Here is an 18,875-nt window from a genome sequence, read left to right on the forward strand (position 1 = left end):
GAATGTGATTGGTGTGTTCAGTACTTGAGGCCTTATTAGGCCACTTGAGGCCACATTTCTGATCTTTCTTTATTATAAACTTTATTACAATGAAGAGAAAAAAACATGTACTGTATGCATATGCACACTTTTTTATGGTTGCTTGTTGAGATACCATTATTTTTTTTTTGTTTTGTTTAAATATCTGATTCATGTTGAATTTATATTTAAGGCAAACCACACCACAGTTTTGACCATCTTTGACCCATCTTCTCACAACTTTTTTTAACACTAGGGTTTCAGATGTCAGTGTTTCCAATTAATAATACGAAATGCTGTTACAAGTTTATGATGTTTAAAAGGGATGCTGTAACATGTAGGTGAGACAAATGAAATGTGTGCGACAGATCAAAGATGAGACTGGAAGTGATTCTGAATTTAAGCTTTTTTACTCGATGGTTTAAACAAAAATCATATAACAATAATAATGGAAAAAAGAAATGAACATTTTCAGTATTCTCTTTAAACGAAAACAATGAGTGTTAGCCAAATCAAAAAATTAACAAAACAAAACCATCCTTGCGTCTAATGTCTAAACTAGGCGACAAAAATAAATAATGAAAATGAAACTCGATATCTTCAGTGCACACGACACCCGATCTAAACTAATTAAACTACAAAACTCAAATTATACAAGGGGCAAACACTCAAGCTAACCTAACAAAAACAAACTAAACTAAAACAAACCTAACAAGAATGTAATTTTAGTGCTCAGTTCTAAATGCTCAGTTTAGAATCACACAACAACCATCAAAGCAGTTACTTAAAGCCAACAAAGTTTAACTTTGTTGTAACAAAGTAACCTCGAATTAAAACAATAAAACTGAGATAATAAATCACCAAATAAGCATGCCAAAACACAAATGTGTGGAGCACAAAGGTACACCAACGCAGAGCGCACACCTCACAATGATTAGGCAGATCTTTAAATCCTCGTGGTTCGTCCAGCGGTTGGTGGAACTGGCACTATCATAACGATGATGGACAGTTAACTGAACCAATAAGTAACCTAAGTGTGGAGCGAGAAGTGGAGAGAGAAGGGTGAGGAAACTAACTACACATATAACTAACATTGAACATAACAAATGCACTAACAATGAAATTGCATATTTATTTTAATCAGACTAAATCTGCCTAGTGTAAACATCTTTTTTTTTAATGCTTTATCTTTGATATAAAGGAGTAGAAAAAATTGCAGAAAAGTAGGCAGGCTGTAATGCACTAATAGTCTAGTTTTCCTTTTGTTTGTTTACACTTTATTGTTCCCAATAGGGAAATTTGTCTTGGAGTCTAGGTCCACGTTTAGATACACTGAACAAAAAACAGACATCAAAAACACAAATTAACACAAACATTCAACTCAAATATTACATATTTAAAAGTCTAATTGATGTAGGTAAAAAAGATTTCTTAAAATGGTTGTATCTGCACACAGGCAACCTGTAACGTCAACCAGAAAGCAATAACTCATACTCACAAAATAAACTCTGCGAGGGCTCAGCTAATATCTTAATAGCTTTGTCCACAACTGATTGCTCATAGAGAGATTGTAAGGATTGGTAAAAGTCTAAATCTCGATTTATTGAACATTTTAACTCGATTACGATTAATGAATGATTATTTTATTTATTTATTAATTTTTTTCCCTCATAGTTTACTGACAAGTTTTGTACAATAAATAATCTCATGAATTACAAGTGAGAGATTTTTGAATGAAGGGTGCATTACTTGATTTTAAAATAGTTGAAGGAGAAACACACTATCTACTATCTACTATCTATGATTATTTACTTCAACGTTGAACTTAAAACACACATTGCATAAAACAAACAGACACTCTTTCTTATAAAAAAGTGAAAATAAATAACTTGCACTTTTGGAAACAAAATGAATTATGATGATTATTATTATTATTATGTTTTTCATATTAAAAGTAAAAAATAAGCAGTATCTCTTCTAAATAAAGTACATCTTGTATATCCTGTCAATAATATTTAACAGTACATTTATTGAATCTTCTATAAACAAATATTTAAATGTAAATAATATTTTTTTTTTGTAATGGAAATATGCCATCTCATGGCTTTTCAGGCGGGAGGAAAAGTAATTGAAAAAATTGACTTGGAAAAATTTGATCGTTTATAGGTTCTGAATGACAATTTCAATTATTTTTAGATTAATCACCCAGCCCTATGTCTTCACCAGCCCTCCAAGCTTAGCTTTAGATTGAACTGTAATGTTTCCATACCACACTATTTTCAATGCTTTTCATTTTAAAACACTGAACACATACATACATACATGCATACATACATACAAAAATAATAAGAAATTCCAAATTGAAATATTGAAAATGCCACACAGATGTTTATCCTTATAGATAATGTTTTGCTGTAAATAAACTTTGCTGAAGCGCAATAGTCAATCTCTAGCAGAGGAGACATCAGCACTGCGATCAGGCTGCCCTCTGGCTCTGGCAGGGGAGCTGGCAGTGGGTCAGCTGACCTTTCAGAGCTTCTCATGCCACCCAGAGTGATGGAGACTGATTGGCAGCACAAGTGAAGGTGAAACAAGGTGGATGGAGGCAAGGAGAGCTTCCACCTTTTCCCAGCTCACTGTCTACGGGCACCAGAGGCCATGAGTGGAGAATAAATCACCCCAATATGTTGACAGCAAATTAGAGTCTTTGCTGTTTTAAGCTCTCGGACTTGACTTCCACAGGACATAGGCGGCACTTCTCCGCAGTTACTTGGGAATATAGTGGTTTTAAATTGCGCGTCGAGGAAAATACGCTGGCCTTTTGAGAACCTCCAGCAATGACGAGCAGAGCATTGTTTAATCTGGTCCGTCGAGGCGTTTATATGTGTTTCAGCGAATCAATGTCAGACGGAATTAAACCTTCTCCCAGAGATGGGCTTTCCTTGGCATGTTTTCTCAGGAGTCTTTATTCAGATTAAAGTCAGAGAACATCAGTGGCGGATGGAGATAAATCAAAAGGGGCAATGCTGAGTGGCAGAGCTCTGTGCGAAACTGGTAATGGCCATAAGTCGATATGAAGAATTTCACTGTATATTATGTCTCTCAGGCCGGGCGCGAGTAACAATGACAGACGGGCGTACAGCCACGGGGCTAGAGCCATCCCGGAAATCGTCTTGGCTGATCAGACAGATCAAATGCATTGCGTGGCCGCATCGCAGTCCTGTAATCTGTCATAGCTGCAGGGTCGCGGCTCTTTGCAGTGGCGGAGCTGATTACGTCTCCTCTGTTTAGCTGCCACTGCCCTTCTGCCTAGTTAGCATGTGTTTATTGTTAGTGAAAGGCGCGAGAGGGATGGGTAGAGGAAAAAAAAGTGAAATGAACAGCTCTGGATCTGAGGCCTGTCAGGAGATGGATGGGTAGCTCGTGGCACGCTGCCCCTGCATCCACAATCTGTAAAGTGTACAGCAAAGTCATATGAACACACCAGCACTCAACGCACTACATAAATAAAGCCCAGACGGCAGTAAGTCAGAATCTAACACGCGCCTGTATGTTAAACATTTCCGGCATGTCTAAATAAACGGCAATTCATCAAATGAAAAACGTGGCATATCCACTACATTGGCTCAATTATATATTTCATCTTTGGTGGTAATAAATAATGAGAGGCTACATGAAATGTGGGGTTGGTTATTTCACTTTGATGGTTGTTCGGGACTGGTAATCTTGCAAGTGCATGATGTATGTGCTCACTTACTTTGCTAGATTTTCAATTTCAGAAAGGTTATATGAGCATTTTTAACTGCTTAAACATCTCATGATATTGAGGAGTTGTAATGCATTGTACAGCTATGGAAAGCATTTCAGAGACCATTTGTACATGTTTCACTTTCTCTGGACTGATGTTACAGTGCACACCATTAATAAGTACACCCCTCATAAATCTATCTTTTTAATTCATATTTTTAATAGGAAGGTGTACAATATTATATTTGTGCATATACGTTAGGTTAGTCAGTACTGAAGCCAAATCTGGAGCTTATCTAACAAAATAACTTACAATAACGGTCCAAATCCTAGTACACCCAAATTTATAGATTATAGAAAAATATTAAACACAAATTTGAAAAAAAGAGAAAACATCAAGAGTAGCAAAAAAATTTAGTTGAAATTTTGTAGGTTGTATTTTTTGTTTTTTTGCAATATTTTGCTTGAATTTAACTGTATTATCTTTCAATTTCTAAATATGTTTGGTGACTAAAATATTATTTTAATAAATATATCTGTTTTATAAATCTGTTTTGTTTAAATGCACTGAAATACCTTGCCCAAATTCACAGAAAAATGGATAAACATATTCATTTTCAAAATGGGGTGTAGTCAGTTATGCTGAGCACTGTATATCGAGTAAAACTGTGTATTTGTTTTATTCCCTAAACTGCTAATGACATTTCTTCTAAATTTTAAATTAAACATGAACTAAAAGACTTTATTTCTTAATTTAATAAAGGGTGTAAAAGTAATATTTGAAACCTCCCTTAACAAATTCTTTGTTCCTTTTTTATACTTTTTATTTTCTTTCATAAGTTCATATTTCATGAACAAACTAAACAGTAAAATGTGCTTGAATGTGCAAAACTTTCAGTTAAGATTTTATGAGTGGTTGCCAGGGTGTTTGGTTTTGGTATGTTGCTGTTTGGTTTCTAGGGTGAATCCAGAGGTTTTGACGCTGGAGTTCGTGTCATTAATGCCTTTGTTTGACATCAGATTTGTTTGTATGTTTCAGATTGGCCAGCATGGCTTTATACTTAGATTGGTATTTGGTATGCTCTTGACCAGTGATGCCCAAACTAGGGCCTGTGGGCCAAAGTTGGCCCTTTGCATCCTTTGATTTGGCTCACCAGAGGGAAAATGATTGGGAATGGGAATGCCTTTAACAGAGATCACCATTTAACATTTGTTTGTTTGTTTTATTTTTGAGTGACAAAAAAGCTCATTGAAATAAAATGTTTCAATTAAATGTTGTAAATGAAACAGATTTTTTAAAAAATCTACATACTGTCAATTAACGAATAGGGGACAACGCAGAAGACATCAGCATGCAAATCAAGGCAAAGGCAAGTTCAGCATGACTAGTGTATTCAGCATTGAACTCCATTGTTTTATATGAGTAATTTTTTTGTATGGTTTTATTGTAATAGGTTTGTTAAAATAACATACATTTTTGAAAAATTTTAATGCATTAGTAAATACGATTGAAGTCATCTCTATTTATTTTTCCATATTATGAAATAAATTAGGAAATTACCCATGGAAACCTTAATGTAATACAGTTTGCGACGTTTACTTTTTGCCCACAGCCCTTTATCAAGCTTGAATTTAGGCCCTTTATAAAAAAAATGTTTGGGCACCCCTGCTCTTGACAGTGCATCACAGCATGTTTTTCATGTAAAGAGAGATTTAAGAAAAAACAACAACAAAGGAACTCTGAAAACTAGGCAAAACAAACAAACATTTCATATATGTGACAATCAATCTCCATATATGGCTTTTCTGATATAGTGAACTTGTTTGGTTGCTCACCTTGTACAGCATTGTGATGTGGAGTGCAAGTGTAAGTGGAACATAGTTAAAATGAAAGAGCATTAAAGAGCTCAAGGGTAATAACAAGATAAAACAGCATGGTTGCTTCCACAAAAATAAATAAATAACATTTGCTATTGCTATAGGTTAAATTTAGGGTAGTGTTTGGTGTAGATTTATTTTAGTTTTAACCTTTTAATGCTACATTCAGGAATAAGCATTCTATAAGCTGTTCCCAGGGTGTTATGATTTCAAAAATTACTAATATGCACCAGTTAGGTACTAATATGTACACTTGAGGGAACATTAATTTAGCTAAAATGTGCTAATGTTTATAGTTCCTCTTGTGGACGTGTCATTGTACAATTTCAGTACAATATATCCAGCACAATTTATTGAAGAGATATGTATGTAAGTTTAACTATTCAACTAATGGTTCTAAACCTTCATAAGTTTTTTTTCTTCTGTTGAACAATAAAGAAGATGAATGTTGGAAACAAGCCATTGACATGAATTGTAGAAATAAAAATCATTCAGAAGTCAATGTTTACTAATTTCCAAAATTCTTAAAGATATATCTTTCTGTATAACAGACAGACACAGATTTGGAGCAACCAAAGGGTGAGTAAATTAGAATGTCAGTAAACAAAACTTGCCACCCATTTACTCAGTTTGAAAAATATATATATACATGTGAGTAAATAGGTGACAAAATCTGTTTGGTTACTGACATTCTTCCAAATATTTTCAATCGTATTCAGCAGAATGAAGACATTTGTACAGGATTGGAACAACCTGAGGGTGAGCAAATGAATTTTATTTTGGGGTGAGCTATACATTTAACAGTATCCTAGGCTCTTCTAGAGTGTGAAACCAGTTTCGCATAATGCGATGACAGGAACATAACTTGTAGGCATGGCTCTTTCCACTCTTTCATTGAATCTGCATTGACTTCCCCCTCCCTGCTCGCTGGTGAGAGAGCATGTTTGATTAATATCCTTAATGACAACCGGATCAATTAGGAACATTTGCACTTGTAAATTGCTTGTAAATGTCATGTTTTCAAGAAACAGTTCACTTGAAATCATTATCTTGATATAAAAAGAATGTAATTTGCCACAAATCTAGATAATCCTGCATCAGTGATTACCCCAGCAGGAAAACCATTAATGATACTGTAAAAACAAACAGCTTCCAGTAAAACAGATATGGCATATGTTTACACGCTGGGGTTTATGCATATTTACTCATTTCCTGTTTTAAAATGTCAAAGTTGTAGTATTTTTAACGCTCTACTTCGTGTTCCACTTAAAGTCTCTGCTGGAGGATATAATAAATATGTATTTATTGAAATTTTTAATCATATTTAGTAATGTATACTGCTGATTCCTACTTAGAAATCTGATACATTTAAATATATGCAAATTACATAGTATATGACATGCAAGTTCATATTTGGATTTTACATATATAAAATATACGTCATATGCAACATATATATGCAACATATATTTTGAAATTAAAAATATGTCCGCTTGCATATATCTTTTTTCTAACTAAAAAAGGTCATATTTTGGTTTTGAGGGTCTCCTACAACAGGCTGATATGCAAGCAAGGTCAAAAAACGCTTTCATTGTCTCATAATATGCTTTTATTTTTACCTAATTATCCCAATGACTTCCTTATGATTTGTTCAGTAATTCATTTATTCCCAAACCCCTCCCTTGCGTGGTGCTAATCTGCGCTGATTGGTCCGATGACCCAGTCTGTTGCGATTGGTCGACTGCTTTCAGCACGAGACAGAGAAAAACGGCCACCTCGGCTTATCAACATTGTTGAAGTAGCCAGAATGCAGAGTATATGTGTGAGCCCAATGCAGGAGTGCATTAATGCAATGCAGTTAAACAGCAGCATATTGCTCTATTCTTAACCATAAGTAAAAACAACGACACACATTCAGTATTAATCCTAAATTTCCCGTTGCAGGTTAGGTTCTTGTGTTAGTCACCAAAACGTTCACTTATTAATGTTCACTTCATTAATAATCTTTAGTCATGATTAATGTCACATACACCCGCATTCTGCTAGTGTTTCAAGGGAACATTTTACCAGATCCAGCACTTCATATTTGGTTTTGTTTCGTGTCGACGTCGATATGAACAAGCAAAAGATTCAGAAGAACGGCACATGATTTAATCGACTCTGAGTTCTATATCTATATTTTAAAATCTATATTTTTAAACAAGGTGCATTTTCAGATTTAAACCTTGTGGTGTTTTCATTTGCTCTGAGCTGTGTTAGAAGGTAATTTTCAAAAACCCATAGTAGGGCCTCTTCAGTATTCGTCACAAACCTTTCGTTTACCTGTCATGTGGTCCATGTGCTTTCTGTTATTGTCATGTTATTTCTCTGTTCAATTTTCCTGCCGTTCATAATTTTCATTACTTTCCCCTGTGTCTGTCCTCTAATTGAAATTAATTTCACCATGTTGTGTATTTATACCACTTAGTTGTATTCATTCATTGTTTGGTACTGAATTGTCACCATTCCTTGTCCTGTCTGCGGTTCATGGTCCTGTTCCTGTTGTAAGTGTGATTTTGTAAATAAATATACGTGTTTAGTTAATGCTCAGGTTTCCCCTACGTTTCAAAGACATGCGGCATAAGTGAATTGAATAAACTAAATAGAGTGGAGGAACTATGACTTCAATTTGTATGCAAAAACCCGGAAGCGAGTTAGCATTTTAGCAGTTCCAGTTCCCTCGTCCCAAAGTCAATGGGTTTTTTCAATGGGATTTAAGTAAAATCGCTTAAATAAGGTTTGTGACTTACACAAACTCAAGATACCTTCACGTTTTACTCTACGGCATAAAACACATCAGTTACATCACACTCGCTCTTTACGCTTCTTTAAAAAGACGGTTGCTATCAAGTTGCTAAATGGGACTACAGGCAGTGTCGGAGACATTATACGTCATCGAGCTGAGCTGGTCTGGAACGCAGCTCGCTTGTGTTGGGCATTTGAATTTGTCTGTTATTGAAGTATTTTCATGAATAGTATTTTATAGTTTGTAGTATTTTTTTCTAATTAGGAATTCATATTGTGTGTAGATAATCGCTTCACTTGTAAAGACCGTCAAGACAGATAAATTTGTTGATCCTTTATTTTAATTAAATGATATTATGGGGATACAGCTTACCAGTGCAGCCTGTCTCTTTCCTGCTCTCAGTAATGCAAACGTGTGAATAAATGTGTAAAAAATACATAAATATTAATATAGAATGTTGTTCTGTGTCCATGATGGAACTTGCAGGCGTATAGACTTGTCCCTCACACCTTATTTCTGTCATCTAAGGTAAGCGGGCTGTGTGCATGCGAGCGATACACTTATTTAAACATGTCTTATGATAATACCATGTAGGCACATACAGTTTTAAAACTTTTACAACAACCGTAAAGCGAAACAAAATGTATTTCCCACGTAAAAAACTACCCAAAAGGCACGTAGGTCTATACAGATGTTTTTTTGCGTATTTATTTGTTTATAATATATAGCGTGGATTATAATATAATAAACCGAGAAAGTAAATTTTTGTCATGGAGCATATTTCTAAAAATAAACTTGAGAAGTTGTCTGTAGCAGGGTGGCGCGCCCTGAAGGCACGGTAGTCCACCTAATGTGAACTTTTCAATTCTTGCGTTCGCATTTAAGACCCAAAAGTCATAAGTTGTATTTTTGTGTGAGGATTATCCGGTTGGACAAAACGTGTAAGTGTAATGAACTGTGTTTTGAACACAGAGCTTATTATTTGCAATCTTCGAAAAGCCTATGGGAAAAACCTATGGGGATTTTATAGAGGGAACCAGTTTTATGCTAGCATCCGAATCGCCTACAAGGTGACGTCATAGTTCCTCCAGTCTATTAGCCGTAGTGTATGTGTGTGAATGAGATTTAATGGATGTTTCCCAGTACTGGGTTGCAGCTGGAAGGGCATCCACTGTGTAAAACATATGCAGGATAAGTCTGCGATTGCTTCCGCTGTGGTGTTCCCCTGATGATTAAATTAAAGGGACTAAGGCGAAGCAGAATGAATGATTGAATGAATGAATGAATGTTTTGTTAATCCTCGTTTCATGAGTATTATTGAAAAGGTGCAACTGTGACAGTATCTATACAGCCATATACTGTATGAGCCCATGTATAAAACCATAGCTAATATATTTGAACATGTTTGGTTGATTAAAAAAAATGAAAATGGCTATTTTTACATTATTTCAAAATTTTTGGCATATTCTGCTTAACATATATTTTATAAAAAGATGTGAAATTCATGTCAGTATGGGAAAAGCATAGGAAAACGCTTATCTGCTGCTTTTTTATGGGTCATTTTATATGTGCCTATCCTTATTCTTAACTGACACTTAACTGTAACTGTAGAAATTATATCCCTAATGCATCGTATTGAAAACCTAGTTAGTAAACATAAATCCTGTCCTGTTCAGACAGTGCAAACAAAATCTCAGGTTATGCTTTCTGTGCAAAGCATAGCCTCTCAAGAGTTATTACCTTTATTAAAAGCACTGACACGTTGCCTTATATATTTCTGACTTCTCCAGAGCCACAGAGACAATTTTCTTTTCTTAAATAAACTGTCATGCTAGTCTTAATATATTGTTGCCATCCTCTCAGCAGGAGGAAGAAGGCTGATATAAAACATGTATATGTGAGATTGGTAATTGTATCTTTAGTGTACTTGAGTAGAACAAATGTTTCTCTCTCGTGGCTGCGTTAATGTGATAAAGGGGAAATTGACTTTTCATCAGTTTTCTCCGCACTGTAATGGTGGACAGTGAAAGAGGCGCCGGCGTCAATAGCGGCACCGCAAACTTCCTGTCTGTGATAGTTATATTTCACATCCCCACACTGGCTCTCAGTGCATTATGAAACATGTGATAATGTAACAAATTACAAATAGGAAAGCCTTTTTGCTTCATTTAAATGATAAGAATCGCAGCGAGGCCTAGCTATAAGCCATAAATAAAACATCCCACGTGTTTTGTGATTATGTATGTGAGCGTGTATGAGGTGTGTGTTCAGATAGAAGGGCAGGGCTCCGGCAGGTATCAACGTTAAAAGAGGAGGATTGCGCGTGCTGATACCCTCATCCAGAGTGGAATATTTCTAGAGGCCTTGACAGCTCCTCCAGTGCCGAAATGGAAAGGGCTTTATCATGGAATGGTTTGTCACTCACGCTGCTGCAGACGACTTGGCTTCAGGTTAAGCTTGTATCTGCCCCTGCTTTATGGTCCGAGCCCAAAGATCACAACATTGTTTTTTTGGGTGTGAATTATGAAATCGCTGATATAAAAAGCCCCCAGTTAGATTTTAGAAAGATTGCTCCGTGTTGTTTTCTTAGAACACAATCGGAGGCTAAATTGTGTTCCTTTAACACACGAAAAGGCTTTTAAGTATTTCATAAATCTCGTGTCATGTGGCCTGCTTCAGTTCCAAGGGGTCATATTTTATTATTTTTATTGTTTTTTTCCTCTCTCAGAGGTATCTTTCTACAAATAAAGTCATAATTTTGTTTTCCTGAGGCAGTGTTTTTTTTTTCTTGGGCCACTGGAGGTAAAACCTATAGGCTTCTGGCAGAATCACGTTTTCTTGTTCCAATTAACTGTTGAAGCTTTTATCACAATATACGGTATTATCACAATATTAAACTAAGCTGCAAAATATTACTTTAACAGCTATGATAACCCAAACATTTCTTAGTGTGTTGCTTTGGTGTATATAAATGTATACATTTAATAAATTTAAATGTTTTAAAGATGCTCTATAAAGAAATTTGGGTATCCCTAGACATAGGCATATACATGTTCAGTATATGGAAATGGCCATACCGTGAGCCTCAGACACCATTAGTCTCATTTCCACTGTCGGGCCAGTTGAAGCCATGGCTTTTATCAGGCGGGACCAATCTCACGTGAGGTTAAGCAGTGAGGCCGAAATCATGTCGCGTTTCTACTGTCAGGCCAGTAACTCGCAGCGTGGCACGCAAACCCCGCCCCCAGAACGCCCCACGAATCAAACGTCACACAACCCGCCCAGTTCAGCACACAAATCAATCAGGCAGACAAAGCACATCATCATATCATAACAAAACGATTAAAATAGAGACAACCGAAACAAGCAAATTACACTTTACTGTACAGCATTACATATACGCATAGGCCTATGTATTTTCATTCATTATATTCGTTTACTCAACGACCGACTGTTGGCATGGTACATCGAGTGGTCTCGCCACTATCGGAAGGATGACTCGGCGCACTATCCATAATAAAAAACCACAGAATTAATCTGTTAATTACTCTGTATAAAATGGTGTTTTATAACATCCTTATTTCGGCAGAATGGCATATCTAGCCTGAGCCTTCACAAAGCATAATTACGACTTAAAATTATTAAATATCCTTCTGATAAAGCTCTACATTTATTTCTTTTGATTTTACCACATCATATAAAAACATAAACATTTGTTTGAGGACATATAGAACACATTTTTTTCGTGCAGTTTTTTAAGATTATCATCTAAATACTTTATAAATAATATTTCAAAACTCCATTAGTTATTGTTTTCAGAAAATATCTAAAACCTTTTTTTCAGATTTGTAAAATGAAAGTTCAAAATGGCTTAAAACGGTTTAATTTATTTGTATTATATATACCTAAATTGTTGTAGCTTTTGTTTGTTTTATATTGGTTTATTTATTTAATTTGTTTTTATTATTATTCTTTGAATGATTTCATTAGCCCTAAGCTTTTTTTTTTATCTAGATCTATGACTCTACAAAGTTGACATGTAATTTGTAACGTTTTATGTCTTTCTGTTGTTTTCATATTATGTATTATCATATAAGTAAATAAAGAAACCCAGCCGTTCACGGCATCGACAGAGCTGTGAATCGAGCGCACTTTCGCCTGGTCTATCACACATACACATGCATCTAAACGGACAAACGCACCTTTTAAACTTGACAAAAACTCTCAACAACTGAAAGTTACTGGCGACTGTGTCTTTAATATGGTGTAAAGAAATATCACTTATTAAATTAAAACTACTTTAATTATCATTTTATGCAACAGCCTTAAATTTAAAAGGGAAACATAAGGGCGACCTTAAGCAAAAGACCCCTAGCCTATAAGGTGTTTTATGGAATATCTGAAACTGACCAGTAGCTATGTTTTTTCTTTTACTTATTTATTTTTTGGCACATGTACTCATGCGTGATGGGAAAACTAGTGTAATGACAACAGCACACCATCTTGCAAACTGTGCCTCTGCTTTCACTCTGCCCCGAAGCCCCAGCTGGTTTGCTTTGGCCCAAAAAAGTCCGGCTGCTGGCCCCGAAAAAGCCCTGCTTTGGCCCAATGAGGCCCCGGAAGTGACTATGAAAACGCGACTGGCTCTGGCTCGCTCGCTTTAGGCGCGACAGTGAAAATGCGACTATTGTTGCCTTGTTCTCATGTAAATTACACAAATGTTAAACCCTGGTGGACAAAAGTTCAATTAGAACACAAAAAAAGACTGTTGCGTGACTCACAGGGCACACCCTCAGCATTTCCTCGTACTTTAGGTCAGGTTCCACGTCATCCGGACCAGACAAGCAGCTGCATCATCAGATCACTAGCCAAAACACAGACTGAATTGTTGCAAACAGTATCATTAAAATGCATGACTTATGTTGTGTTTGATAAGCCACAAAGTTTCCCACTGTGACAATGATAGTTTTCCTTCCTTAGTTATATACTTGTTCTGTAGACTATCGAAACAAAAATTAGCTTAAAGGGGCTAATAATTTTGACCGTAAAATGGATTTTAAAAAATTAAAAACTTCTTTTATTCTAGCCAAAATAAAGCAAATAAGACTTTCTCTTGAAGAAAAAAATGTCTGTAGACTTCCATGTAAAACAACCAATATTTGCTACTTGGAGTGTGTTCACATTTGACATGTTTAGATTAAAATGATGTCTGGTGTGTTTGCTCTGTAAGTGCAATTTATTCAAAAAAGTGTGAAAGCTGCCATCTGAACCTTGTTGCAAACCAAATTAGGTGATTGGTGTGCTGTTTTTTACTTATGTGATCCTCTTGTTGTTTTGGCATAAAATAAAGGAAGTCTCATTAGAGTTTGTTCAATATTCTCTTTTACAAGGCGGACGAAAGGAAGACCTTTAGTAGCTAGGTAGAATTACTATTTCTTAATGTCAGCTTGTGATTAAGTTACACATTTAGCTCAGTGTTTTAGGGTGTCTTAGTGTTGTTAACACTGAAAAACTGTTCAGCTAAGCACTTTTTTCCACCATTACTAAACTATGTTTTTTTTGTGGCTACTCTATTTACAGCCATGATACTTTATGAACGGTTTACTAGCATCTGCACCTAGTTGGACCTTTATTAAATGGCTATTGTTATATGAATAATAGCATAAATTTGTTGCATGTTCTGCTAAATCCCTGTGCAGATTGAATGTTCCTTTTTCAATTTGAAAGCGGAGAGGAGCTTTTAAGATGTCAGCACCTGCTGATTAGTACTTTACTAAGAGCTCCACAGAATGGCCAGTTATTAATCTGCTCCAGAGCTGAAACCACCGCCACACTGGTTTGATCACATAAGGCAGCGTTCCAGACAGGTCAGACCAGTCCCACACTACAAATACACTTTACACATACAGTACATTCTACCACAACATCTCTCAGCTTCAAAACCATGCTGTGGTTTTTAAACCTTAGGCCAGTGATCAACTCGTAAAGTGGGATGAAACGAAACCAAGAAAAGCAGGGGCAAATGTATAAAGAGTTTATTTCACCTGTGACAACCATATTTAGGACTGTGGTTTTGAGTATTCCTAACTTTTTGCTCACAAACTGCTCTGTTTGCACATATGAGCATTTTCAAACTTATTTAATGGATGCACACTTTTTGTAATTTATGTGTGCTGTAATAAAAGATGCTTTTGCTTGTTGTAATATAAAATCATTGGGAGCGAATTATCGTGACGGTATCATATTGTGTTAACCTCTAATATTATACCGTCAGGATTTTTTAAAAATTGTTGCAAATTTATTCAAAATAAAAAAACCTGAAAAATCACATGTACATAAGTATTCACAGCCTTTGCTCAATACTTTGTTGATGCACCTTTCGCAGAAATTACAGCCTCAAGTCTTTTTGAATATGATACCACAAGCTTGGAATTTTTGCCCATTCCTCTTTGCAGTACCTCTCAAGCTCTATCAGGTTGGATGGGAAGCGACGGTGTACAGCCATTTTCAGATCTCTCCAGAGATGTTCAATAGGATTTTCATCTGGGTTCTGGCTGGGCCACTCGAGGACATTCACCGAGTCGTTGTGAAGCCACTCCAATATTTTGGCAGTGTGCGTTGGCTCATTGTGCTGCTGGAAGATGAACCGTCGCCCCAGTCTGAGGTCAAGAGCACTCTGAAGCAGGTTTTCATTCAGGATGTCTCTGTACATTGCTGCATTAATTTTTTCCCTCGATCCTGACTAGTCTTCCAGTTCCTGCTGCTGAAAAACATCCCCACAGCATGATGCTGCTACCACCATGCTTCACTGTAGGGATTGTGGTAGCCCGGTGATGAGTGGTGCCTGGTCTTCTCCAAACGTAACACCTGCCATTCACTCCAAAGAGTTAAATTTTAGTCTCATCAGACCAGAGAATTTTGTTTCTTATGGTTTGAGAGTCCTTCAGATGCCTTTTGACAAATTCCAGGCGGGAAGTGGCTTCCGTCTGGCCACTCTACCATACAGGCTTGATTGGTGGATTGCTGCACAGATTGTTGTCCTTCTGTAAGGTTCTCCTCTCTCCACAGAAGAACGCTGGAGCTCAGACAGAGTGACCATCAGGTTATTGATCACCTCCCTGACTAAAGCTCTTCTCCCCCAATCACTCAGCTTAGATGGCCGGCCAGCTCCAGGAAGAGTACAAAACATCTTGCACTTATGGATGATGGAGGCCACTGTGCTCATTGGAACTTTGAGAGCAGCAGAAATTTGAAACCTTTCCCAGCCTTGTGCCCTGAGACAGTCCTGTCTCGGAGGTCTACAGACAATTCCTTTGTCTTCATGCTTGATTTGTGCTTTGACATGCACTGTCAACCCTGGGACCTTATGTAGTCAGGTGTATGCCTTTTCAAATCATGTCCAATCAACTGAATTTAACAGAGGTTAACTCCAATTAAGCTGCTGGAACATCTTAGGAATGATCAGTGAAAACAGAATGTCTTTTTTTCACATTGTCATTATGGGGTATTGTGTGTAGAATTTTGAGGAAATAAATGAATTTAATCCATTTTAGAATAAGGCTATAACATAAAAAATGTGGAAAAACTAAAGCAAATAGTTTATATATATATATATATATATATATATATATATATATATATATATATATATATATATATATATATATATATATATATATATATATATATATATATATATATATATGTGTATATGTGTATATATACACACACAAACATGCGCACTTACCTTTTTTAAATTACATTTAAAGGAGCAAGGCATTTTTCCACAGTATTTCCTATTGTTTTATGTTTCTGTGGTCTTATTTCTGTTCGTTTGGCTAAGATAAATAAAATGGAGTTTTTAAAAATAAACAGCTATGGTTAATATTATTAGCCCCCCTTAATATTTTTTGGCTACAGAACAAATCACTGTTGTCCAATGTTTAATTAACCAAATTTAGCCGAGTAAAACATTAAATTGCACTTAAGCTCAATATAACGTGTTACACTTTATGTACATGGCAAACACAAAATAAATTAGCTATTAGAAAAAAGTAATTAAACTACAGTATTAATAAAGTGTTGATAAAATGTTTCCATTAAACGGCACTTAACAGAGCTTAAATGTTCTTTTTTTTATCACAGTTTACGGATGTCACTATTACTCAGTCAATCAGCAGCATGATGAATAATAATGCTAATGAATGAATCTCTTTAGACATCTGAGACCTCCTTGGATTTCTGCATTAAGCTTGATGATTGCTTTTGTATGGAGCTACTGTAATTTTGGTGACTAAAATATATATATATAGAGAGAGAGAGAGAGTTACACATTCATCTGAAGTGCATTTTGTTTAGTATTTTCTTTGAATTGAATAATTGCCTAAAAGCAGTAGAACTCATGCTCTGTATGTACTGTCTTTCAACCATCTCACATGTCTGCTTTTACTTACAGTAAATATCATTTGTCAGATTAGAAAAAATACTCCCCTAAAGCAGCAGTTAATACAATAAAAGGAGGGGAGGAAATAAATTGTATGAAAGCAACATACCAGAGCCAGAGCTCTTTCAAGAGTCTGCAGGGCCGGTAAATGGGATGGAGCACTTCAGGATTCATTTACATCACTGTGACGTTGCTTTAGATCTCAACAGCAAGTCATTGGCCGGTTTGAGATTTCAAGAATAGACTCTCTACAGTCTTCAATCAGCGGCCATGAAAGAGAGCAGCTTAAGCATCCTCCAGTCTAAAGCTGCCTTCATCCTTTCCGATTTTTTTAGTTGACTTATTTCCATGCGCCATTTTTTTTTTAAGGACCGAGTGAAAGAACATGCAAATATGGATCTGATGAAGGGGTGTTATCTGAGAAGAGTACCCACAATCATTGGCTATAGAAAACACGCTCTGTTGCCTTGCTGACTACTTAGCATCATTTCTGTCATGGAATGGCATAAGTGACCAATTTAACAACCGTCTGTTACCGCAGCTTTAAATCCCAGAAAGGCCACTATACTTGAAAGCTATCCAAATATTTCACTTGTAGTTAACTGTAATAGCTTTAGGAATATGTTTCAGTATTGAGTTAAATGTTTATGCATAATTAACTTTTTTATGTTATTTTATATTATTTTATGTTAGTTTATTTTATGTTATTTTATTTATTATTTTTGTAGTGTATTTGGGGATTGTGTTTTATTTATTTATTTTTTTAATATTATTTAACTTTTATTTATTTTATTTATTAATAAAATAAAAAAAATTGTATTCTATTCTGAGATTGTCTGGTATTATTTTATTTTTATTTATTTATGTTATATATTATTTTATTTTTATTTATTCTATATATTATTTATTTTTTGTAGTGTATTCTGGGTTTGTGTGGTATTATTCAATTTTAATTTATTTCTATTTATTTATACATTTTTTGTAGTGTATTTATGGATTGTGTGGTATTATTTGTTATTTATTTTATGTATTATTTAATTTTTATTGATTTATTTATTTATGTTTTTTTTATATAGATTTTTAAAAATTTTATAGGTTATTCTGGGATTGTGTGGTATTTTTATTTTTATTTTATGTATTATTTAATTATTATAATTTTTTTGTAGTGTATTCTATGATTGTTTGGTATTATTTTATTTTTATTTATGTACTTTTATATAGGCGGTTCATTCTGGTGTGGTGACCCCTCATTAATAAAGGCAAATTAATGAATTATTTTAAAAACTATTTTATTTTTATTGATTTTATTTATTTATTTATTTATTTATTTGTTTGTTTGTTTATTTATTCATTGTAGTCTGTGATTGTGGTGTTATTTTATTTTTATTTATTTTATTGTTATGTATTTATTTTCTATATATTTTTATTTTTATTTGTTTTATTTATTTATTTATTTTTATTTTTTGTAGTGTATTCTGGGATTGTGTGGTCACGTTAATATAATTTTGTCTACATTTAAAATTAACTAAAGTATAATTAAATATAATTTTTTCAAATATCAAACATACGTCATTCTCAGACCAAGCAAGTCTTCTATTGGTCTGCATGGAATAATTATATATAACCATCTTAAAAATGAGATAAATCTGTCTGATAAACTTTTTATGCCATTTATAAACCTATTCATTTTTTTATTATTATTTTTTTTTTGTGTGTGTGTAATTTTGCTAACAACATTTTGCAAAGCAACAGTAAATGTGACCATACCATAGAATGTATGTACTATATATTACTGTTAATTGACTATTAATCCATGTGTTTTTTTTACTTAATCTTGTTTCTGATTAATCTGTAGATACATGAAAAAAGTGTGAGTTTGTTCTTAAATGGTCAAGAGGAGGATGGCACAGCTTTGGACACACAAACCCTGGCAGGACTAGCTGATGACATCACATCAGTTGGTGCTGTGTGGATCGGCAAGAGTTCTAACGGTAATAATTTCTG

The 18,875-nt window shown here is 34.9% G+C and overlaps 1 protein-coding gene across 1 annotated transcript in view; it reads left to right on the plus strand.

Annotated features, from left to right (window-relative positions):
* The window catches only part of ush2a (Usher syndrome 2A (autosomal recessive, mild)), a 445,979-nt gene that overhangs the window by 11,683 nt on the left and 415,421 nt on the right, over positions 1-18,875 (plus strand). The window contains 1 exon segment of the mRNA XM_056477496.1: positions 18,727-18,862. Within this exon segment, the coding sequence (XP_056333471.1) occupies positions 18,727-18,862 (136 nt within the window).

The sequence above is a fragment of the Danio aesculapii genome, chromosome 17 (genome assembly GCF_903798145.1).
Source record: "Danio aesculapii chromosome 17, fDanAes4.1, whole genome shotgun sequence".
NCBI lineage: Eukaryota > Metazoa > Chordata > Actinopteri > Cypriniformes > Danionidae > Danio > Danio aesculapii.